This window comes from Rousettus aegyptiacus, unplaced genomic scaffold (genome assembly GCF_014176215.1).
Source record: "Rousettus aegyptiacus isolate mRouAeg1 unplaced genomic scaffold, mRouAeg1.p scaffold_m13_p_3, whole genome shotgun sequence".
NCBI classification, from domain to species: Eukaryota; Metazoa; Chordata; class Mammalia; order Chiroptera; family Pteropodidae; genus Rousettus; species Rousettus aegyptiacus.
This window is the reverse complement of record NW_023416306.1, coordinates 59,978,579-60,005,255: the sequence shown is the minus strand read 5'-3', so window position 1 is coordinate 60,005,255 and position 26,677 is coordinate 59,978,579. Positions and strand designations below refer to the sequence as shown.

The 26,677-nt window shown below is 38.2% G+C and overlaps 1 protein-coding gene across 3 annotated transcripts in view; it reads right to left on the bottom strand.

Annotated features, from left to right (window-relative positions):
- Positions 1-26,677, bottom strand: part of ADAMTSL1 (ADAMTS like 1) — an 823,217-nt gene that overhangs the window by 147,599 nt on the left and 648,941 nt on the right. For all 3 annotated transcript variants that reach the window (XM_036217921.1, XM_036217923.1, XM_036217924.1), the window contains one exon: positions 655-865. In XM_036217921.1, coding sequence (XP_036073814.1) covers positions 655-865 — 211 coding nt within the window. The remainder of the gene's footprint in view (positions 1-654; positions 866-26,677) is intronic.

Genomic DNA, 26,677 nt, shown 5'->3' with positions numbered 1-26,677 from the left:
AAGTCCTGTCCTTGTACGGTAGAAGCAGCCATTAGATAATATACAGATGAATTGGGTGTTGCTGTGTTCCAATAAAACTTTATTTACAAGAACTGGCTGTGAGCTAGATTTGGCTTTGGGCTACAGTTGACAACCTCTGCTTTAAAACAATAGTTCCCAGAACTTTGAAATTCATAGGAGCAGGAAAATAAAAAGAAGTCTGGAAGTGACTCAAGATTTCTAACTTTTTTTTTTGTTAAGTAATTATATTTCTAAAATTGATTGCCTAGTACCTTTATCTCATAAAATTTTAATTAGTGAAAAAAGTAGAAAAGTCTAAATCAGAACAAATTTAGCTGTATGGAAAACCCGCTATGTTGTCCTTATTTAAAAAATTTTTCCTTAGCCTGGTGAAAACTATGTCATGAAATGTGCTCAGATTACTAGATGGTTCATTCGAGTTATTTTTGGAGGTTACTCAGTGTGGCACAGCAGAAAGAACATAATATGTAATTAAAAGATCTGGATTTGAATAAGGTTGGGGGAGTACTATGAAGGGAGGGATGAGCTGACCTTCGACATTCCTTTAAAGGGACAAAACTACTCAGAGACTACCCTGTCCTTAATCACTGTAAATGATTAAATGCTCCGGTACTGAGTAATCCTAGAACTCACCGGTTGCCACTGTGCAGGGTACCAGGCTGGGGGGCAGTTGAAGCGGTTGCAAGCTTGCACAGTGCTGGGCTTGGGCTGGCGACACAGCTCATCAGCCAGGATTACTGTTTCATTCATCTCTCTGGAAAGCAGGTGGGAACAGAAGACGTCTCTGGTTTGCAGGCCAACCCCACAGGTGAGACTGCATAGACTCCACTTGCCAATTTCCCACCTGGGAAGAAATCAGAAATGAAGAAGGCATCTGAGCACCTGTGCAGAGAGAGCCACTCCCATGATGTCAAGTGTTGCTAATGGAATTGAAAACACCTAACTGGGAATGTGAGAAGTTCCAGCACAAGACTGACTAGGAATTCTATTCCAAGCCTAGAAGCTATCCTCTCCCTTTTGATGGAACACATCAACTTCATCAAACAAAGTTGAACATATAAGTTGAACATATCAAGACTCTGGGCACCATGTATTGAATAGTGCACTGGTCTAGAAGAAGTTTCTCTGCTAATCTTTCTAGCTCCCTAACTTAGAAAGAGTGAAAAAAATTGTGCTTCTCTTTCTTTGGCTTTAAAGTGAAAAGTCATTGGCTCCAGCTTCCTTCAAACTTCTATCTTAGCATAGAAATGTCTCTGTCTTATGTATAAATATCATCACTGCTGGGACTGGACAATGTAACAAAAGTGACGGTTGCTAAATAGATCAGTCTTACAGAGGGGAAATAAGTCGAGAGAACTGCTCATTATCTGGAAGTGGAAGTCAAATACACACAGATGATTTGAGTGCATAAATTGGCCATTCCAAATGGCCAAATCTTGAGAAGTACATTTATAGTGAGCTAAGGGCCTATAAAAACAATCCCACTGCATTTTCCTGTTGATGCGGCCTCCAAAATACGAACGATAAGGAAAAAGCTCAGTTGCTTGGGCACTGAGTCAGAAGCATTCTTTAATGATCAGTTAAGAAAGTTCTGTTTACAATGTGAGGCACAAAGAGTCTACAAATAGGAGTTAGCCAATAAAAGCATCACAAGTAGATTCTTCGGTAGCTAGCAGCACCCACCCCCATACCCCCCCCCCCCACCTTCTATAGCTAGCCCTGAAAATTGGTTTAAATTCTCTGGCCTTCATGTTTATCAGACGGTAAAACTGACTGTATACTCTCTCAATCTCTTCCTGCTACTCTGATATATAGCTACCTTCCCAACCCCTATTTCCACTACCTCCTTTCCTCCCTTATAGCGACGGAATCTTGAGTATGGGCTGAACTTAATGCCTCACTTGCAATGAATAGAATAAGGAGTAATGCTATGTGACTTCCAAGGCTAAATCATAGCAAACAAAAAAACCTATTGCTTCCACTTGGCTCTTTCTCTTTGCTTTCATGCCATGAGGACACCCAGTCTTAAGGAAAGTCTACATGCAAAGGAACTGAGGCAGCTCACCAACATTTAGCACCAACTTTAGTTATATGAGTGAGCTCTCTGGAAAGGAGATCCACTGGACATAGCTGAGCCTTCAGATGACTGCGACTTCACGGGAGACTGTGAGCTGGAAGTACTTTTCCAAGCTGCACCTACATTCCTCACTCATTAGATGTTGAGAAGTAATAAATGTTTATTTTTGCCATGAGCTACTGAGTTTTGGGGAAATTTGTTATGCAACAGATAACTAATAAAAGCATATACTCTCCCCACAATATGTGCATATGTTAATCAAAAGACATGAAAGAATACTCAAAGCAGCATTATTCATTATAGCCCAGACAGGGAACAACTCAAATGTCCATCAACAGTTGAATGGATTAAAAATTATGTTATGTTCATAAAAAAATTATGATATATTCATAAAAATTATGATATATTCATAAAATACTATAAAACAATGAGAACAAACTACAATGAGCAACACGAATGAGTCTTACAAACAAAATCTATTGAAGGGAGTCATAAATGTGAGATTTCATGCTGTTATTTAATTTATATAAAGCTCGAAAACCAAAATTAACCTATGGTATTAGAAGTCAATAAGGTACTTCCCCTAGGTGGTTAGCAACAAGAGTAGTAGTATATAGTAGGCCTTCTAGGGTGTTATCTTATCTGGATCTCAATCCACTTTGTGAAAAATTGCCAAGCCACACATGTAGGCTTTGTGCACTTTTAACTGAAATGCTAAATGTTATGGGTATAAAACAATATTCAGCAACAATGCCCAATGCTGATGACTACTCTCTATATATCTCATAAAGGAGCTGCCTACATCAAGAATGCTGCCCCAAGGTTAAAACTTGTTGTAGTAGAGGCTTTTTCCCTCCACTGCCCCCACCCCTGCCCCCATCTCTGGAAGAAATTCAGTTGCTGGGACCCTGAAGCAGAGGCATTTTGCCAGCCATGAGGCCTCTTCGATGCTGCTTGGAGAAATTCACAAAACAGACATATCTGCCTATCTATGATAAAGATACATTACATTCATAAGGGAAGCAGTCAATAGTAGCTATCTGTGTATTAATCACTCTGCTGATTCCATGTTGAAAGTATTTGAATTAACTTAGGCAAAAGAGGGAAAGCAAAGACTCTCCCTCTATTTTTCCCTGTATAGTAGCTGCAATTGTGATCCTTAGGTCTCCTTGCATACTGTGCCTTTGACTGGTTATGAGGTAGGAATTGCAGGCCATGGGGAGCCAGCCTGGGTGGGCAAGATTGGCCCTGGCCAGCAGCCTGTGGGACACTTACAAGACTTCCACGGGACTCTGGGCATGGCTTCCACATAAGCCCAGGACTGAGGAGGACAGAAGCTCCGGTCCAGGCTTCAGTGTGTGAGGGCATTAGTGCTGCTTCTCCCACTTTACCTGGTTGACTTTTACTCACCTTTTCATCTTCACTGAAAACACTACTTCCCCAGGGAGGAAGCCCTCAAGTGGGCAAAATTGTCCTCTATTTTATGGTTCCATTAATACTGCCCACTTTGGAAATTCTCCACACACTTGTTTTTGCTTTGTTTTGTTTTATTGTGGTAAAAATACAACGCCAGATCTACTCTCTTAACAAAATTTTACGTGTAAAATATAGCGTTGTTGACTATAGGTACAATATTGTACAGCAGATTAAAACTCATTTATCTTGTAAAGCTGAAACTTAATGCCATATGCCATAATTAGTAATTCTCCACATGCCCTTCTCCTAAGGCCCTGGAAACCATCATCCCATTCTTTGATTCTATGACTTTGACTACTTTAGATACCTCACGTAAGTGGAATCATGCAGATTTGTCTTTCTGTGACTGGCTTACTTCACTCAGCACAATGGCCTTAAGTTTTATCTATGTTGTTGTGCATTGCAGAATTTACTCTTGTTTAAGGTTGAATAATATTCCACTGTATGTATATACCACATTTTCTTTATCCATTCATTTGTCAGTGAGTGGGCTTTTAGGTTGTTTCCACATCTTGGCTACTGTGAATAGTGAATGCTACAGTGAACATGGGAGTGCTCATAAAAGTTCCTGACTTTAATTTTTTTTGGATAAATATAGTGGTTCTATTTTTAATTTTTTGAGGAACCACCATATTGTTTTCAATAGTGGCCACACACCATTTTGTATTCCCACCAACAGGGTTCCAGTTTCTCCAGATCCTTGCTGATATTTGTGCGTTTTTTTTTTGTGTGTGTGTGATAATAGCCATCCCGACAAGTCTGACATGATATCTCATTGTGGTTTTGATTTTTATTTCCCTGATGATGAATAAAACTGAGAATTTTTCACATATCTGTTACCCATTTGTTGTCTTCCTTGAAGAAATATCTATTCAAGTCTTTAGCCCATTTTTAAATTGGGTTATTAGACATTTTTTTTTTCTCACTACTGAGTTGTAGGAGTCCTTATATATTTCGGAGATTACCTCCTTATCAGATATATGGTTTGCTTTTTCATTCTGTTGTTTCCTTTGCTGTACTCAACGTACATGTAATATATTACCTTGATGAGAGCATGAGGCTATGGCTATTTTTGTTTACCACTGTTATGGATTGATATGTGTCCCCCCAAAATATATGTTAGTATCCTAACCTCCAGGACCTCAGAATGTGACCTTATTTGGAAGTAGGATCATTGCAGATGTCATTACTTAAGATGAGGTCATACTAGAACAGGGTGGGTACTTAATCCAATAAGACTATTGTGCTTATATGATGCGAGGGAAACATGAGAAAAAATGTCATGTGTGACAGAGGCAGAGACTGCAGTGATGCATGTCTAAGCCAAGGAATGTCAAGGATTGCCAGCAAACGCCAGAAGCTAGAAGAGGCAAGGAAGGATTCCCCCTCTCTTAGAGGGAGGTTGGCCCTATTGACACTTTTGATTTTGAACTTGACTTCTGCCTCCAGAACTGTGAGAGAATAAATTGCTCTTGTTTTAAACCACTCCATTTGTGGTACTTTGTTATGGCAGCCCTAGAGGGCCAACACACCACTATAACCTCAGTGCTCAGCATGGTGCCTAGAACATAGCAGATGCTCAGGAAGTACGAGGTGATTCAAACTGGATGGAAAGCCAGTGCACTGCGTGTATACCTTTGCATTAGTCATTGCTGGTCAATCATCTCAACTGTATCCGCTAAACAACTGCCACTCCCAATGTCAAATTCCAAAAAACTCTGAACAGCACAAAGTTTTCTTTGATGTGGTACAAACTATTTGGGGGCAACACTGGACCTGAATTGACCTGATGCTTTTACTGATCGGATTCCACTTAGTATAAATACACATTTAACTATAGCAATATTAACCTGTTAGATTATGGCATTTACCCTAGAATTTACCGGGGATACTATACAATCTATGTCTTAGTAATCCTAACAGTCCAATCCAAAAAAAACAAAAAATTATAAATTGCAAAACACATCTGCCCCATTGTTTTTGGCTAGAGGATGGATCATGGCCCTATATCAGGAGGATGATAAATGTGATCGCTATGGTTTCTTCTGGCTTCTGTGCTTCAGATGGTTAGCTTCATGGTTGGGCCTTTGGCCAAAACGCTAGCAAGACTGGTTCCCTCAGGATTCTCTATACTACTTTCTTTCCTCTCAGCCGTTCTTCTCCACATTCCTGTCCCTTTTGTCAAAACCTGCTTGCAGGGAAGGCTCTGTGAACTGATGCCCCCTAGCTTTAGGCTAGACCCTGCCCAGGTCCTGAGTGACTGACTCCTGACTGGGCAAGCAGAAGACCAAGGGTTGCCTCCCAACCCCAAGGCTGGAATTTGTCTTCCCAGCATCAGGTATAGTTGGGTTGGCCTCTCTTTATAAGTGGATTTTAGAGTTTAGCCTTGATTTCCCGATTCCCTGATGGTGCTGGGTTCTGTCCAAAGTCTAGGCTACAGGACTGTGATCCTGTCACTTGGCCAGGATATGGCCAGCCCCCGACCTTGGGCTGGGCGGAGACCCTTAGCCATGAGCCATAACCATGATGTGACAGCAATCTAGCTGATATCACACATTATCTCCAATAACAACAGTAATTCTAACATTTATACAGAGCTTAAAATGAGCCAGGTACTGTGCTAGTTCCATTAATTGCATTGTAGTCTATAATCCTCTCCACAGCCTTGTGAGATAGGTACTATTATCTGCATTTTAACAGCAAGCAGCTGAGGTCTGAAGTTAAATGATTAATTAGTCATGGCCTACAATGCCTCCTGCCAGTTCTCACGCAGATGCCAGTGACAACTGCATCACATCCAAGTCTACCAAGAGTTGGACACATGGGCCCTGAGAAGGGGTTGGTCACTACTACAGAGGCCAGCACTGTGGATTTATAAGCCCCAGCTCTGCATCATCTCAGCCTCTTTTGCAGAGGTCTCAGCAGAACTCAGGACTAAGCTCACCCAAGCTATGGGATACATGTGTCATCAATCCTATGAAGAAGATATCATAAATTCCCCCATTGCATAGGGGCTCTGAGAGATCAAGTAACTTATTCACAAAACACAACTAGTAAAGAAGATAATCAGGATTCTAACTAAGATAGCCTGGCTTCTGTGTGCCTAACTGTCATGTTATTCTGCTTCTTAGGGTCAGGGTGATAAATATAGCAGTATAAAATAGATCTGAGATGGAAGTTCTAGGACCCCTTGTGTTTATAACTTCAGAAAATGACAAATACTAAAATAACAGAAGAAAACACACTGATGCCACCCAGGAGTTATTTCAGTAAAGCTGTAGTGGTACCTGGCAGCCAAATGCGCAACGGCAGAGTGTGGTCCCCCCAACAACAGGTTTTTTAAATTAATTTTCATTTTTCAATTAGAGTTGACATCCAATATGATTTTATATTTTCAGGTGTACAGCGAAGTTGTTATACATTAACAAAATTTACAAAGTGATCCCCTTGATAAATCTAGTACCCACTTGGGACCATACATTGTTATTGCAATATTATTGACTATATTCCCTGTGCTGTATTTCACAACCCTGTGACTATTCTGTAACTACCAATTTGTACTTCTTAATCCCTGCACCTTTTCACCCAGCCCCCAACCTCCCTCCCATTTGGAAACTATCAGTTTGTTCTCTGCATTTATGAGTCTGTTTGTTTTCTTTGCTTATTTTGTTCTTTAGATTCTGCATGCTAATTGAAATCATATGGCATTTGTCCTTCTCTGACTTATTTCACTTAGTATGATACCCTCCAGGTACATTCATACTGTCACAAATGTTAAGATTTCACTCTTCTTTATGGCAGAGTAATACTCCTTTGTGTATATGTACCACCTCTTCTTTATTCTTTATTGATGGACACTCAGTTTGCTTCCATATCTTGGCTATTGTAAATAGCCCTGCAGTGAACATAGGGGTGCACATATCTTTTTGAATTAGTTTTGGATTTCTTCACATAAATACCCAGAAATGGAATCATGGAGTCATAGGGTAGCTCTATTTTTAATTTTTTGAGGAATCTCCATACTGTTTTCCATATCGGCTATACTAATTTGCAATCCCATCAACAGTGTACCTGGATTCCTTTTTCTCCATGTCTTCATCAATACTTGTTGATTTATTGATGATAACCAATCTGACAGGTGTGAAGTGATATCTCATTGTGGTTTTAATTTGCATTTATCTGATGATTAGTGATGCTGAACATATGTCTGTTGGCCATCTGTATGTCCTCTGGTGAAATGGTGAAATGTCTATTCAGGCCTTCTGCCCATTTTTTAATGGTTTTTTTTTTTTTTTTTGGCGTGACGTTATATGAAAGTTCTTTATACATTTTGAATATTAACCCTTTATCAGATGTAACATTGGTAAATATTCTCTCCCAGTCAGTAGACTATATTTTTGTTTCGTTGATGGTTTTCTTTGCTGTGTAAAAAATGTTTAGTTTGATGTAGTACCATTTTTTTCTTTTGTTTCCTTTGCCAGAGGAGATATATAAAAATATTTCTAAAAGCAATGTCAGAGAGTTTATTACCTATGTTTTCTTCCAGAAGTTTTATGGTTTTGGCTCTTACCATTTAAGTTCTTAATCTATTTTGAATTTATTCTTGTATATGATGTAGGAAGATGGTCTTTTTTTTTTTTTTTTTTTTTTTTGTAGTATGTATCTGTCCAGTTTCCTCACAAGCATTTACTGAATAGACTGTCTTTACCCCATTGTATATTCTTGCCTCCTTGGTTATAATTGACCATATAGGCGTGGATGTATTTCTGGGTTCTCTATTCTGTTCCATTGGTTTATGTGTTTGTTTATATGCCAGTAGCATTCTATTTTGATTACTATAGTGTGACACATGCAACTTTGTTCTTTTTTTCTCAAGACTGCTGTGACTATTTGGGGTCTCTTGTGGTTCCATATAAATTTTAGGATTATTTGTTCTAGTTCTGTGAAAAATGGCGTTGATATTTTGATAGAGATCACATTAAATCTATAGATTGTGTTGGGTAATATAGGCATTTTAACGATGTCAATTCTTCATTAAAATGCTTCCGTTTTATTGGTATCTTCCATTTACTTGTATTTTCTTCAATTATTTTAAGTGTCTTACAATTTTTTTAGTATAGAGTTTTACTTCCTTGGTTATATTTACTAAGTATTTTATTTTTTTGGATGCAATTGTAAATGGGTTTGTTTTAATTTCTCTTTCTGATAGTTCATTATTTGTATATAAAAATGCTATTGATTTTTGAATATTAATTTTGTATACTGCTACTTTAATGAATTCATCGATCAGTCCTAATGTTTTATTTTTGGTGGTATCTGTAGGGTTTTCTATATATAGTATCATGTCATCTACAAATAATGACAATTTTACTTCTTTCCAATTTCGATGCCTTTTATTTTTTATTTTTATTTTTTGGGTCTAATTTCTGTGGCTAGGATATGCTAAATAAACTGGACATCCTTGTCATGTTCCGGGTCTTATGGAAAATCCTTTAGCTTTTCACCATTGAGTATGTTAGCTGTGGGTTTGTCACATTTGGCCTTTATTATGTTAGGCATGTTCCCTTTACTCCCACTTTACTGAGAGTTTTTATCACAAATGGATGCTGGATTTTGTCAAATGCTTTTTCTGCATCTGATGATATAATCATATGATTTTTAGCCTCATTTCGTTTGTGGTATATCATGTTAATTTGGGAATACTGAACCAAGGTTTGTGTTTTATAACAGTGGCCATTAGAGTTAATATGGGCAATCAAGGACCATGGTGGTTGGTGCTTCACAATAGCTTGTGTTTGTATTAGCTATCCAAAAGGAAGAAATTTTTCCTTCCTTAGGTTAAGGGCTCATTATGTGAATTGTTCTCTACTCTTTCAGGAGGGTAACGGCTTGTTGTCTCCAGGAACTCGCTTTTGTTGCTGGTATAAATGCACGTAATTTCTAAGTACAGATTCTCTCTACCCAAAGTTGTTATACCCTAAGAACTTTCTCTTATCTTGGTTTTTGCAGCAAAGTGGAGTTTATTTCTTTATTCAAAATTATAAAATGCACTTTTCGTTGGGAGGCAAAACATGATTGTAAATTTTAGTTATTTGTTAGAAGCATCCTTTAAACATGTCTGTAATCCTCCAACTTGACATTTCTGCCCAACATTTCTATCCTATGATTTTTTAAGGTCCCCAAATACATTTGTCTCTTTAGAATGCCTCAGAGGTCAGGAGGTGGACTGTAATCCAGCAGTAATAAATCGGACACCATGGAGCATAGCCAGCTCTAGAATATCTAAGGTAGGGCAACTGGGACACTATCTAGGATCCTATCCCTCTTTAAGGTTTTTGGACTATTACTAGTAGCTCTTTATTTCTATATTTCCTAGTTTTCAATTTATCCAGAGGCTGAAGCTTCCAAAATGCAAATCTGGTCACTTTACTTCCTGATTAAAAACCTCCTTTGGAGTCAAAGCTGAGTCTTCAGGCAGGTGGGGACCAGCATGTCTAGGGCTTGGCTTTCATCCAGCACACCAGTCGGGGGTGAGGAGGCACTACATGGCTGGCTGCAGCTAAACTTTTTCATTGGCTTTTCCTCCTTTTCCCTTCTCCTTTGTAGAGACTAAACTTTAGCATCAGCCTTCATGGGTAGCAGTCCATGGCATGTGACAGGGCTCAGCACTGGGCCAGGGTAGCTGGGAATCAAACACTCAAGGAGGATCAAATAAATACATAGAGGAGTATGGGAACAAGATTTCTGTCAGAGAGTGGAACTGGCTTGGTACTGAAAACAGTGTGAAATCATGGTTTTTAACAGATATATATACACACACACACACACACACACACACATACATACACACACATATACATATATATATACATATATATGTGGTTATTTTTATATGTATATATGTGTGTGTGTGTATATATATATATACACATATCAACAGATACAAATGAGTGTATACAAATATATATCTACACATATAAGATTTCATAGCTCTTTCTGCTGAGAGGCCTAGAAGCAATAATATCCCAGTATTATAAAGTATATCAAGCACCCGGTTCTTGAATTCTAAATACCATTCTCCTCAAGGAACTAATTTCTGTAGATATAGCTTTGGGGCAGGGGCTGGTAAAATGAAAAAGGAACCTGGAATATCTTGTTATATTAAAAAAAAAAAAAACCTGGGAAGTGCTCAAAGAATGGTGGGGTAGATGTCAAAAGGGGCCAAGAGCCAGTTAGAAGGGGCTCCCACTGGTCATGTCTGGGACAATTTGAAAGTAATGTATTTTAACACTATGAGAAAAAATAGAAATTTACAAAAAATAAAGAGAAAGCGCTCCCTATAGTAGAATGCCTACTAATAACCTAAAATGAATAACAATTTAGAAAGTCACCATTTGTCAACCAAAATAATAATAATAAATTCAGGCAAGAATCATCAGTGAATACTAATGCTGGTGGTAAAAGACTGATGAGGAATAGGGTATTGACTTAGTCTCAGATTGTTTCCCTATTGATTTTGTTACTATTACTCTTACAGTGGAGAACTTAGCTGACATCATAATCGAGTAATAAGAATTGACATCATTATAACCAAGTAATAAGAATTAACATCATCAATGATGACTAGAACAATGATCACTGATAAAATGAACTAAGAATATATATAGTATACTTCTGTGATATTTCTGTCAAAAATTAAAATATCATGAGGCAACATGAAGCAAACCCAAACTGAGTGATATATTACAAAGAAACTGGCCTACATTCTTTAAAAAATATTTTTATTATTTTTAGCTGTTATTTTTCAATTACAGTTGACAATCAATATTCTATTAGTTTAAGGCGTATAGCATAGTGGTTAGACATTTTTATAATTCACAAAGCGATTCTCCAGGTAAGTCTAGTACCCACCTGGCACAATATGTAGTTATTACAATATTATTGACTAAATTCCCTATGCTGCACTTTATGTCCTCATGACTATTCTGTAACTATCAACTTGTACTTAATCCCTTCACTTTTCCATCCTGGTCCCCAAGTCCCATCCCATCTGGCAACCATCAATTTGTTCTCTGTATCTATCAGTCTGTTTTTGTTTTATTTACTTTGTTCTTTAGATTCCACATATAAGTGAATTCATATATTTGTCTTTCTCTGACTTACTTCACTTAGCACAGTACCCTCCTCGTCCATCCATGTTGTCACAAATGTTAAGATTTCGTTCTTTTTCATGGCTGAGTAATATTTCCTTACATATATTTACCACCTCTTTCTAATCCTCTATTGATGGCACTTATGTTGCTTCCACATGTTGTCTATTGTAAATAGGCCTGAAGTGAACATAGGGGTACATATATTTTTTTGAATTTGTGTTTTGGATTTCTTCACTTAAGTACCCAGAAATGGAATCATGAAGTCATAGGGTAGCTTTATTTAATTTTTTGAAGAATCTCCATACTGTTTTCCATAGTGGCTACACCAATTTGCAAACTAACAATGTACCAGAGTTCCTTTTTCTCCACATCCTTGCCAATACTTGTTTGTTGATTTATTGATGACAGCCATTTTGACAGGTGTAAGGCAGTATCTCATTGTGGTTTTAATTTGCATTTCTCTGATGATTAATGATGTTGAGCATCTTTACATATGTATCAGGCTTTCTGCCCATTTTTAATTGGATTTTTATTTTTTTAATTTGGATGTTAAGTTGTATGAATGAGTTTTTATGTTTTGAATATTAACCCCTTATTGGATGTAACATTGGTAAGTATCCTCCCCTAGTCGGTAGATTATATTTTCATTTTGTTGATGGTTTCCTTTGCTGTACAAAAACTGTTTATTTTGGTGTACCATTTATTTACTTTTTCTTTTGTTTCTCTTGCCTGAGGAGGTATATTAGAAAAATATTACTAAAAGCAATGTCAGAGTTTATTGCCTATATTTTCTTCTAAGAGTTTTATGGGTCTTACATTTAAATCTTAAATCCATTTTGAGTTTACTCTTGTATATGGTATAGGAAGGTGGTCTACTTTCATTTTTTGCATGTGTCTGTCGGTTTCCCCACCAGCATTTTTTTTGAATAGAATGTCTTTACCCCATTACATATTCTTGCCTCCTTTGTCACAGATTATTTGACCAGATAGGTGAGGGTTTATATCTGGGCGCTCTATTCTGTTCTATTGATCTATGGGTCCGTTTTTATGCCAGTGACATGCTGTTTTGATTACTATAGCCTTGTAGTATAGTTTCGTGTCAAGCAGTGTGATGCTTCCAATTTTGTCCTTCTTTCTCAAGATTGCTGTGATTTTTGGGGGGTCTTTTGTGGTTCCATATAAATTTTAGAATTATTTTAGTTCTGTAAAAACTGTCATTGGTATTTTGATAGGGATTGTGTCAAATCTATAACTTGCTTTGGGCAGTATGGACATTTTAACAATGTTAATTCTTTCTTTTCATGAGTATGGTATATGCTTTCATTTATTTCTATCTTCTTCAATTTCTTTTTTCAGTGTGTTATAATGTTCCAAGTACAGGTGTTTTAACTCCTTGGTTAAATTTATTCCTAGGTATTTTATTCTTTTTGATGCAGTTGTAAATGGGATTATTTCCTTTATTTCTCTGATAGTTTATTTTTGGTGTATAAACATGCTATTGATTTCTGAATATTAATTTTGTATTCTGCTACTTACTTTGTTTACCAGTTCTAATAGTTTTTTGGTGGAATCTACATATATCATATACATTTTGTATAGTATAAAAACTACCTAATAGTTTTTAGGGTTCTTTCTATATAGTATTTCAACTGCAAATAATGACAGTTTATTTCTTCCTTTCCAATTCAGATGCTTTTTATTTCTTTTTCTATTTTGTCTGAGGTATCACTACCCAAGCTTTTTTTTTTTTTTTTTTCATTTCCACTTGCATGAAATGTCTTTTTACAATCCTTTGCTTTTGGTCTCTGTGTGTCTTTCAAGCTGAAGTGGGTCTCTTGTAGACAGCATATGTATTGGTCTTCTTTTCTTATCCATTCACCTACCCTATATCTTTTGATTAGAATGCTTAATCCATTTACATTTAATATGATTATTGATAGGTGCATAGTTATTGACATTTTATTATTCATATTTGTTTTTTCCCCCTTCTTTATCTTAAAAAAGTCCCTTTAATATTTCTTGTAATACCAGTTTGGTAGTGACTAACTGGTTTGGTGGTGACTAACTCATTTAGCCTTTTCTTGTTTGGGAAGCTCTTTATCTCACCTCAGTTTTAAATGATAGCTTTGCTGGGTAGAGCAATCTAGGTTCTAGGTTTTTGCCTAGAATATTCGAAATATTCACTTTGAATATTTTGTGCCAATCCCTTCCGGTCTTCAAAATTTCTGTTGAAACAGCTGACAGCCTCATGGGTGCTCCCTTGTAGGTAACTGCTTTTCTCTTGATGCTTTTAAAATTATCTTTGTTTTTAACCTTTGGATCTTAATTATGATATATCTTGGTGTGGGCCTATTTGAGTTCATCTTGTTTGGGATTCTTTACTTTTTGGACCTATATGTCTATTTCCTTCAACAGGTTATTGAAGTTTGCGGTCATTATTTCTTCAAATAGGTTCTCAATCCCTTGCTCTCTGTCTTCTCCTGCTTGTACCCTTATGATGTGAATGTTGTTATGCTTGACATTGGTCCAGAGGTCCCTTAAACTATCCTCATTTTTTGGATTCCGTTTCCTTTTTGCTCTTTTGTTTTCTGCTACCTTGTCTTCCAAATCGCTGAATCTATCCATTGTTTCATCTACCCTACTGTTGATTCCACTAGTGTATTCTTCATTTAGGATATTGTAAACCTGTTCCTTGATTTACATGGTATTTTTTTTTTAACATGAGGTTTTTTTATATGCAGTAAATATTCCCCCTTGTTTATGTGGACTTTTTATACACGATTTCCATTTATGCGATGTCATTCTACGTGGTTCTTTTTCATCTCCATTATTGGCTATCACTCTTTCTAAAAAATAATAGCTTAACTTGGCAATGTACAAAAAACTAATACTTATTAGCACACAATTATTAATGATCTTCTCATTCACTGAATGGCAAATAAAAAAGCACAGGTGACTGATGACTTTCCAGATTGGTTTTACAAATGTTTTGCTGTAGAAGCTGAAAATTATATGAAGGAAAAATGTCTTCCTTTTAAAGTACTTTAACTTTTAGATAATGCACCTGGTCTTCCACACAATTTAGAACATCCAAATACAAAATTTGTATCTTTGCCACCAAATACAACTTGCTTGATCCAACCTTTAGATCAAGGTATTATTTCCACCTTTAAGATTAACTATATTAAACAAAGTTTAATTATAGTTTCAATAAACTTGAAGATAATGAATCAATTATAGTTATAGAAGCCGAGAATAAATATGCAATTTTGAGTTGTATTAAGATATTACTTTAGCTTTGAGTGATATAATGCCATCAACTTTAAATGCTTGCTGAAGACAATATGACCAGAAGTGGTTGTCCAAGGAAATATCATTCCAACAACTGAAGAGAGATTAACTGGCATTATTAATTTAATAATTAAATTTATAGAAGAAGGCTCCGACAATTTGGATATTCATATCTAGAATTACTGGTTGACCACGAATTAAGTGATAACAAATTAATTCACTTAATATCTGAAGCCAATCCTTCTGATGAATATGGCAGTGATCTCGAACCAGTTTCTTTTACTGCAGAAAATATTTACAAAGCTCTTCAATTGGCCACAAAACTGGAAATTGCAATTCTAGATAATGACCTAAGAATCCAGTGAGCCTCAAAATTTCGAAAAGATTTTAAATGTTTCAGTGAATATTGAAGAATTTATGAAGTTAGCAAAAGATGGGGTTAGAAAAAGATCATCCAAAAACATAAACATAAATAATGAAACCAAAGTAGTACTTCCAAATATTTCAAGCGATGAAAACAGTGACTTTGTGCCAATTAAACAGAGAAGGTTGATTGCTTTGGACTACAGTACAGACACTGACAACGAATAAAATTTATTTTAGTTTCTCCGAATTTTTATTAGCACTTTTTTGTGTGTGAAAATATGTGAAATAAATATTTTTATGACACATATTGGCATATATTTTCAGAACATTTTTTTTTTTTCCCCGTACTGGTGGACTCTTTTTTACACATTGAACAGGTAATCCATGTAAATCGAAGGATGGGGTACTTTTCATTTCTGTCTGCAGGGTCTATGTGTACCATTCAATTGTAGTTGAACCTTGATGGCTGTTGGCATTGTCAGCGGATAGGTCTGACCCTCAGGCCAATTGGCTGTGAAGATCGGCCTTGACCCCAGCATATAAGCTGCTGTGTGGAGGCTGACCCCACAGTGTGATTTGCCCCAACTTGCTCTGGTGCTTTCCAAGACCACCTTTAGGTGTGGTGCTTCTGGAGCTAATTGGGTGGTACCCTCTTGCAGTCTGAAGCTGGCCCCTGGGTGTGTTGTTTCTGGGGCATCTTTGGAGGGGTTCTGGTGCAGGCCAAGGTTAGTGGTGACTAGCTCGAGGTTATCTATTAGGAGCTACAAAGTGATCATCAGTTGGTAGTTGCCTGTGCTGAACCCGGAGGCCTCATATGAAAGGCTATGCTGCAAACTGTGAGGCTGGCTACCACCAGTACAAGGCCTAGGGCTGCTCTTCGAAAGGCACAGAGCACCCTGAGGCCTGCTGCTGCCTTCCAGCTGCCGATAAGGCTGAACAGCTGAAAGAGCTTTGGGTTAGGTGTGAGTTGGATGGGGCGGGGTCTTGGAGCCTCATCAGAGTGGGCTGAGTGGCATTCACCAGGTTAATGCAGATTCAGATTTGGTACCAGTGCCAAGTCTGAGGCTACTCAGCAAAAGGCACAATGCACGCTGAGGCCAGCTGCCCCCTGTCTGGAGCCTGCAGACTTTTGAGAGTTTTTAAGACTACGGTGAGGGTCTAGGCCTATCACTTACCACTGAAAGAGTTTCTGGTGGTGCTCAGGACAAAGTCAGCTGCTTGCCACTGAAAGAGCCTCTGGTGGTGAGTGAGTTGGGTGGTGCAGGGTCTCCGTGAGTTGTCAGGATGGGGCTAGTAGTGTTCACCAAACTAATGCTGATGCAGATTTGGCTGTGCTGGGGCAGGGCTCAACACAGGGACCAGTGGCTGCTGCCCCTCACTCCTCACCCTGAAGCCACACAACTCAGTTTCCTTGTATGTCTCTGTTGTTCCCAAAGCTGCTATCCTTCCATCAGAGCTTTGGATGAGTGCCTATGAATGAGAAGTATGTATGTGGGTTCTTTAAGAGGACATCTGGGTTTCCAGCATCTTTCCATCTCACCCGGACAGATGGATTTCTCATTAATTTTTACAGCCAGATGTGTGGGGGCTCTTCTTCCTGGCATCACTAGTACTTTGGGCTGGGGAGCTCTGTGTGGGTCTGGGACCCCTGGCTCTTCAGGGAGGATCTCTGCAGCTGAGATATCCCTCTCAATTCTCAACTACCACACATAGGTGTGGGACCAGGTTGTTTTGCATTTCCTCCCATTTACCAGTCTTGACGTGGCTTCTTCTTTATATTCTTAGTTATAGGCCTTCTGTTCAGTTAGTCTTTGGATGGTTCTCCAGGATGACTGTTTTATAATTCAGTTACAATTTTGATGTGGCCATGGGAGGAGGCAAACACAGAGTGTCTACTCTGCCACCTTGACCAGACTCCTATCTTCTTCAAAGTACCCAGGAAATGAAAGACAAAAGACTGTCCCAGATTGAAAGTCTAAAAAGAAATGACAACCAAATGCAACATACAACTATGGATAGATCTTGGACATACAAAGGACACTGTTGAGACAGCTGGCAAATCTGAACAGAGTCTGTGGATGAAATAGTCATACTAAATTAATGTCATTTCTTGATTTTGATGGTTATACTGTGGTTATTTATGACAGCTTCCTTTTACTTAGGCAATAAACACTAAAATGTTAAGATGCAATGTGTTATCTCCTGACATTATTCTCAAATGATCCCAAAATGTTAACAACTATGTAATTGAGGGGATGAGTATAAGGGAACACTGTGTCTATTTTTGCAACTTAAAAAAAACTATTTAAAAATAAAGTTTTTGGTTTTTTTTTTTTTTTTTTTTTTAAATAAAAAAGCAATCATTGGCTCCCAGTAATCCACAGACCAAGATTCAAATTTCTGGCTGTCCCATAACGTGGTTCAACAAAGAAGTCTGAATGTATCTTTCTGGCCTAATCTCAGCTTTGCTGAGCATCCAGCAGGAGAATACCCACTCTTCTGGCTGGCAAACTCTCTGACTCTCAGGTTGTGTCCTAAACATCCCCCTCCTTCCTGAATATTTTTCTGAGATCCCTCCCACTGGGCAGAGCTAGGCCTTGCTCTCTGCAGCACACTGCTGTCTCCTCGCTAATGGCATTCTTTTCTTTCCTCAGGTTCACCTCCATTACACTGTGGTTGTCTACTGGGCTGTCTATCTCACTACATTCTGCACTCCACAAGGGCAGAAATGGCTCTGACCTATTCATCTTCATGTCTGTAGCACCTGCTCCAGGGCCTAGCACATCACAGATGCTCCGGGTGGCACTGTGACATAATGTGGAAGACCCTGGGCTCTGGAATGGAATTATCCATGAATGATCTATGCTCTGCCACTTTCCAATTACATAACCTTGGACAAGTTGCTTAACAATTTATTCATATTAAAATGGAAACAATAGTAATACCTACTTCAAAGAGTTGTTATGAGGTTTCACTGAGAACATCTAGGTAAAGGGCTCAAGCACTGTGCCTGGCGCAGATTAAGCGCTCTGTAAACATTAGCTAATATGAATTGTTATTACTGGGTGCTCAGTAAATATTTGTTAACTGCACTGATAATTACTGTGAGGATAGAGATTAAATGAGTAGAGTGAGAATCCTTCCTGTATTGAGTCTGACATAGTTAGAGGTTATGGAGATCGAGGGAAAGAACATTTATGACATACCTACATTAACTTATTTAAACATTCAGTGCCAAGCTCTGTGACAGATAAAGAAGAAGTGAGAAATGTGCTCACCATCCTCAATATGCTTTCAGCAAAGATGGGGAGAACTGATAAATACCCAGGAGGCATAGTAAACAATGTCAGGTAGTAGTGATAAGCTAAATGCGAAACTCTTTGGCTAAGCCATGAGTACTGCAAAAGTTCAGAATTTCTTTGGCAGTGTGGTGCTCATAACCACTTGCATTTATATGGCTGACTTAAGTTTACAAAGGCTGTACATCTATGTAATCCTCCTAACTCTGAAAAAAGCAAAGCAGGCATTATTATTTCCATTTCACAGATAAAGGCTCAAAGAAACAAGTGATTTCCCTAAAGTCAGGAAGGGAACTCAGGTTACCCCTTCTACCCCAGGTCATTAAGGATGAAAGTATGAATCATGAAGGGTCACACAGAAGATAGACAAGGTTAGAAAAGTAGTTACACTTGGCTATAGCAGATGGATTTGCTACCCCTAACAAACAATCTCCTTATTTTAGAAAACTCCTTAAAGGAGCCTAGAGAAAAAAAAAAGATCACAAGAGACATTAGACAATAGAGAATAAAAATATGTTTGAAGGCCAAAAATTAACCAAAAGCATATATAATAAATAGCACCGTGAGAATCAGGGCTCTCTATGAAAGACTACCTTGCATGACTTATGAAACAAGAGATAAAACTGTGCTTATCTTGGTGGTCAGCCTGCTTAGCATGAGTTTTGACCCCCTAAAAATCATTATAGTCAAGGTTACAAAACACCTGAGAAGGCAAAGCACTTATTTCCACTGGAGAGCAGTGTAATCAAAGTGACTATTTTAGCTATACCACCTTCTAAATAATTTCTTACAAAAATAAAAGTTCGAAGTTACCAACATTGCAAATGACTCTTGTCAAGGTTTTGCTTAAAAAAAAAAAAAAAGAAGAAGAAAAAAAAAAAGAACGAATCTCTCTTGGGAAAAAATATGTATATGCTTTTACCATCTCATTATGAGTATGTCATTTGCTTAAACCTACTTCCTTCACAGAGCACGTCAAACGGCAGAATGGCACCCAAACTACACATAGTTGTACAGGACAGCTTCAGCCTTCCCTCCCTCACCACCACCCGCTCCCCCGCTTCTCAATGACATTCCATTGTTATAAAGAAATATCCAAGTGCCTGTTTACTTATGGGCAGTTTAATTAAAACTTCTAGATTCTGATTCCTATTCTCTAGTCATACCATCTTCTAGGTGATAGTACAATGAAATGACACAGAATTCCAGTTCACTGTTGTAATACAGATATGATCATCCCATCAGTAGGATGGATGATATGCAAAATCACTTTTGCCCTCAGGGGTTTGAGATTTTATTTGGCTTGCCTAGAATTCTAGGTGGAAGTTCCTTATTAAAAATAGTTGCAGAGTTGTTCTCCTTGTGGTCAAGATCATAGAAGGAATTACTTTGATTATAAACACATGTCATCTGTTATCTTAGCCTCCCTCGAACACCATCTTTTGGTTTTTATTTCCGTTTTTTCTTAATTGATCTTAATTGGTTAGCATCCTCACACCAAAGGTCTTATACCAAATGAACTCCTTTTTTCCAGAATTACCTTCCTGAAACAGAGGGAGCTTCTGCCAGGCTCAAACACTTGTTGGCTTCCCAACACACCATTACTCTGTGAATCTGTTCCCAACTTTTCCTGCCTGGAATGCTCTGCATGTTTCTACCTCAGGGTTTGATTCAAGCCTTTATTCTTCTGGGAAGGTTTCCCTCACAATGCAACCCACATTAGCTGTACCCTCTTTGTAATCCTAATGGATTTACTGTCATTTGTCTCTTGTTTATATTCTGCAACACTGACCACATAGCTGTTCTAAGCCAAAGCTAGAGTATCTCATTTGACACAATTGTAGTTGCTTGAATGTTTTTCTCTAGTTATCATCCCAAGTAGAATACAAGGCTTTTAAGATTTGGGATCAACTCCTAAAAGAGAATTGTTTGGCATCCGTCAAGTCAGGCCATTAAATCCTCCATCCATTTGTTAATTTCTCAGTGGAATGCCTAACAAAAACCCTCCTAGTTTAAGAATTTATCCCTGTTATAGGTTGATAATGTCCTCCCCAAAAGATATGTTGAAGTCCCAATTCCCAGTACCTCTGAATATAACCTTATTTGGAAATAGGGGTTTTATAGAGGTAATCAAGTTAAAATGAGGTCATAAGGGTGGGTCCTAATTTAATATGACTGGTGTCTTTATAAAAATGGGAAATTTGGACACAGAGACAGACAGGAAAATGACCATATTAAGACAGAGGATTAAGAAAGATACATCTACAAGGCAACAAACACCAAAGATTGCTGACAAACCCCCTGAAGCTAGGAAGAGGCTAGGAAGGATCCTTCCCCTGCCAGTTTCAGAGAGAGCCTGGCCCTGGCAACAGCCTTATTTCAGACTTCCAGCCTGCAGAACTGTGAGAATAAATTTCTGCAGTTTCAGAGAGAGCCTGGCCCTGGCAACAGCCTTATTTCAGACTTCCGGCCTGCAGAACTGTGAGAATAAATTTCTGCTGTTTCAAGACACCGAGTTTGTTGTACTTATCACAGTAGCCCTAGCAAACAAATATACTCCCTTGAGTTAGTTCTTTTGAACAATTTTGAATCCATTTACTTATGTTGTAAACAGAAATCTTTCTGGACATTTAGATTCATGGTTTTTCTCTGCAAGTGAAATGCCTGGGAAGGTCAATCTTTTATGTCAGGATCCATGTTACGCCCTGCAAGACTGTGCCTTTTTCCTTTCATGATAATTGTCTTGGCAGCCTTGTAGACTTTATTTTTCCTTCCACCCATGTATTTGCCTATTCATATAATTATGCATGCCTACAACCAAGCATTCATTTGTTGAAAACCTAGTATGCATCAAGTAGTATGATAAATGATGGGGATACAGAGATTTAGAAAAATCTTGATCTTAAGGGCTTTCAGAGACAACTACAAGACACTGCGATAAATGCTATTTATTCATTCAAGTAGTGTTTATTAACAATTTTTTGTGGCTAGGATCTATGTGAAGGAACAGTAAATGAGACACAGATCACATTCCTGTGGGGCTCACAGTTTAGTCTATGAGACAGACAAGCACAAGGTGTTAGGGAAGCATAAAAATACAGACTGGGAATCGAGTGGGAAGAGGTGGACTCATGGAAGGCTTCCTGGAACTGGTGACATCTGGGCAGAGCCCTGAAGGGTGAGTAAGAGGTGGTCAGGCAAATGAAGTAAAGTGAAGCTATTTCAGGAAGAATGAAGTGTAAGTAAACATGTGGCATTTGGGGGAACTTTAATATATCTATTTCCATGCTTGAGCCAGGAAAGAATATTGAGTAGAAAGCCTAGCAAGTCCTTGAAAAATTCTGGTTCTCATTCTTCGATTTTTTAAAAATTTAATTTATTGGGGTGACATTGGTTAATAAAATTATATAGGTGTTAAGTGTACAATTCTACAATACATCATCTGTATATTGTATTATGTGTTTACCACCCAAAGTCACGTCTATTTCCACCAGTATATACTTGACCCTTTTTTACCTCTCCCTGGCCCTTCTTTTCTTCTGGTAACCACCATACTGTTGTCTGTGTCTATGAGTTTTTGTTTGTCTTGTTTGTTCATTTGTTGCTTTCGGTTTTACATCTCACTTATGAGTGAAATCATGTGGTTCATGGCTCTGTCTGACTTACTTCACTTAGCATGATAGTATCGAGATTCATCTGTGGTGTTAAAAATGGCAGTATTTCATCTTTTCTCATGGTTGAGTAGGATTCCTTTGTGTAATATGTACTACATCTTCTTTAACCAATTATCTGTTGAAGGATACTTCAGTTGTCTCCATGTCTTGGCCACTTGAAAAATGCTGCAATGAACATAGTAGTACATATGTCTTTACAAATAAATGTTTTCAATTTTTGGGTAGATACCCAGAAGAGGGGTTGCTGGGTGATATGGTAACTCTATTCTTATTTTTCAAAGAAACTTCCATACTGTTTTCCATAGTAGCTGCACCAATTTACATTCCCATTAGAAGTAGAGGAGGGTTCCTTTTTCTCCATATCCTTTCCAACACTTATTATTACTTGTCTTATTGATAATAGCCATTTTAACAAATGTGGGGTGATATCTCATGGTGGTTTTGATTTGTATTTCCCTCATAGCTAGTGAAGTTGGACATCTTTTCGTATGTGGCCATTTGCATGTCTTTTGGGAGAAGTGTCTGTTCAGGTCCTCTGTCCATTTTTAAATTAGATTGTTTGTTTTTCTGTTGTTGGGCTGAATGAGTTCTTTATGTATTTTGGATATAAACCCCTTATTGGAGGTGTTATTTGCCAATATCTTCTTCCATTCCATTGGTTGCCTTTTTGTTCTGTTGATTTCTTTTGCTGTACAGAGCTTTTAGTTTGCTACAGTCCCATTTATTTTTGCTTTTACTTCCTTTGCCTTTGACTCAAAATGGATCGAAGACCTAAATATAATACCTGACACAATAAAATACATAGAAGAAAACATAGATACCAAACTTACGGACCTTGGTCCTAAGAGGATTTTACAAATTTGACCTCTCAGTTTTCTTTAATGTAATTGTGACCTGGGGATTAGAGGCAACTGTGCATAGCCAAAGCCCTACTGACAAAGGTGACTTAAACTCACTACATTTCAAACTCATAGCCCCCAGGTTACTGCTGGATGGCACACTCCTCATTGGCTCAGCATGTTCCCTTTCTGTCTATCCTAATGGGTGCCAGGCTTTGGTGAGAATTCTAACAGGCCCATGACAAAAGTGACACGATGCTTCAAGCAGGTCCTCCACCATGTTTAATTGGACTAAAAAGTCAATTTAAACCTGGCTTGGCAGAGGAAAACAAAAGATAGAGTTCTTTCTCCTGGAGAGGTCACCCTGTTTCCAGAGTTTGATATGTGAAGTCAGGAGAGGAAGCAGCTAGTTATTGGTGCAGGGTACGATCAACTGCATCAGTGCCGGGACGGACGGACGGGGACGGACGGACACACACACACACACACACACACACACACACACACACACAGCTACAGGCAGAGCCTGCACTTAACAGACCAGGAATGTTTCTATTCACACAGATGTTCTATCCCCAGGACAGCGAGAGCAGCAGCCCATCTCTCTCGAGTCCTGAAGAGTATTTATTTACTTGAGAAGAGCGAAGCCCTTCACAAATATTTTCATATTTGACCACGCATACATGACCTAAAATTATTTTTCAAGTTAGGTTCAAAGATGTTGTCAAGTAGATGTATTTTTTACTCTTTGATGTTTTATCTCAGGATGAATTAAAGGATTATTACCAGGCAAAAGTCTGAATAAATTTAAACCCTCATATTAGCATTCATATTCGCTTACTAAATCCCTCATTTGTTTTTGATTATCCACGATGCTCACTGATTGTTAGCACTTTTAACCCTGAAACACTATTTTTAAACACACTTGGATCTGAATAGCACTGATGAATTGCTCTAAACACACGAGTTATGTTCATGAAGCCAGAGACACATGAGTATGACCCAGAACGTTGGACTCCAACACACCAGAAATGGAATCTACTTCCACCTTGTTTTATAACCTTGGGCAAGCTACCCACTTTGAATATCAACTTCTTTATCAGTCAAATGGGACAAAAACTATAATAGTTTCCAATAGTTACTGGATCCCCGTTATGTACTTCGTACTATTGATCCATTAGCATTATCTGCCAATGGACACAGGCATGGGGATTTGAAGAGAAAACCCACCCCATGCTTCATATTTTTAATTGGCTTTTCAGGTACAGAGACTTCTCTGTGACAAATGGGTGCATTTCATGCTCAGAAAACCCATTTACTTCAGACACTAGTTGATCCATAAAGCTTTTTTTTTGGGGGGGGGGAGGTTCCCAAATGTGATAAATAACAATCAATTATGCAACTGGCACCAATGTTGGGGTAGGTTTATGTTTAGAGTTTACCTATGCTCGGAGAGATAATGGGAAGGGAATTTTACATATTTGAGGATGAAAAGATACAGCAAAATATCGTAACTAAGTATCTAAGATTTTAACACACTATCATTCTATAAGTCAAGAAAAAGGAATATAGTCAATGGGCCTACTTTCTAGACCCAGACAGATACACAGCTGCAGCAGGACAACGTGTGATGAGAAGCTGCCTACCTCTTGCCAACTTTGTTCTGCAGAACTACCCTCCCGGAGGAGTTAAGTATACAAGGGTGAGCTGGAAAACAGCACTTCTCTCTTCTAGATCAAAGGAGGGTCAATCCAGCAGGCATGTGGTTTCACTTCACTACACCATGGGTCAGTTATATCGTCAACCTCCATTAAATGAAAGATAAAGTGTACAACAGTGCCCGTTTTCACATAAGGTGTTTCTAGGTATGCCTGGGATGTGCCTTCAGAAGGCTTGTGGAAGTGCCTAGCAGGTAACATAGAATAAAGAGGAAAATGCCATCTTACTATCTCTCTCCTGTTGCAAACAGCCTACCATTAGTGCCCGCCACCCACCACCCCTGTGGGGGGAAAAAAAAAATCCACAAAATCAAGCTTGACAGTGTCCCTTGTGAGGAAGATCTGGCTCCACTATCCGCCTCTCCCCACACCACAATTCTGGCATCATTCTTCTCACAAAAAGAGCATTGATAAATGGTGTCTGTCTAGTTGGGGTAGATTTCACATCAATAAATACCTTGCTTATAACAGTTTCCTTCTGTAATTTTTCCATAGCTTGATGAAGCTTAAAATTGTACAAGGTCTTGGCATTGCGGCCTTTGATTTTGCTGGCTTGCTAGTCTGGGGCTACAAGTGGGGTGGGCAGTAGGCCACCCACACATATATATTTTTTAATTCAAGGAAATTTTCCCGGTAAATCCATCAGTGAAGCATGAGTTTCATTTTCTATCATTAAGAATTTAAATTCAATTTCTCAAAGAGCATCCTGGACATATCCAGCAATATCTACAGAGTCCTCCCCTGTGCACTTTTGACTCTAAGAAAGGAGAAACCTATGTTTGCCATGTGGGGTTCTACCAGGTCCAGAGTATAAATTTCCTTTTTGTTTACTCCTTAAACTTCAAAACAACTGGAGTGTCAGTTCCCAAGCTGAGATTTCTCTGTAGTGTTGCTGTCTCTGTGTGTTAAGCAAATCTTCCAACAACATCTGCACAATAAGCAAGTATTTGGAAGACCGATTAGATAGCAGACCCTGAAAACCAATCCTCTGAAGTATCTCATGTGGCAAGAGATGAAGCAGTGGCTTAGAAGAAGAAATGAAGAGAGTAATAATTCAATATCTTATATTTACAAAACACCAAGTTTCACAGAACTCAGAGAACTTTACAAAATGGTCTAATCCAAGAGCTCTTGACCCTGAGTTTACAGCTGAAGGAAATGGAAGGTCACTGAGACTGTATGAGCCAAGTGGTCCTTCTGTTTCCCATATTTCTCCACCACTGCTTGAAGATGCGACACACATATACTGCCTTATATTCTAGGTCCCTTTCTTGAATCCCTGAGCCATCAGAGCTGTCTGAGTTTAGCATGGTATCTTGGAGAGGACATGGAAGTTACCGATAAATGATCAGATTTCAAGTTCCAAGGTTATGTATAGCGACCGAGATCCAATAAAGTTGACAGTAAATTAATCTAACTCATTTAAAACAGTTGCCATAATTGTTATTATATTATATGACTATGGGACACAATGTATCATCTCCCCGGTAATTAATTGAGAGCAACCAGAGATACTGTCTAATAATACAGGGGAATTAAACATTTTCAGGCTCATTTGGAAGACTGAAAGGGGGAAAAAGGCAGGACACAAAGCTGACCCGAGGGCCTCTGAAATACTCGGAATGGATCTTGGAGAGGGGATATCTAAGTAGCACATCAATAACTTGTTTGATTAGAATTTTAGGGAAAAAATACTTTGACATCTATTAGAATAAGACTTCTATTAGAACATTTCAGTGGTCACCTTCCCTCATCTGGATTAG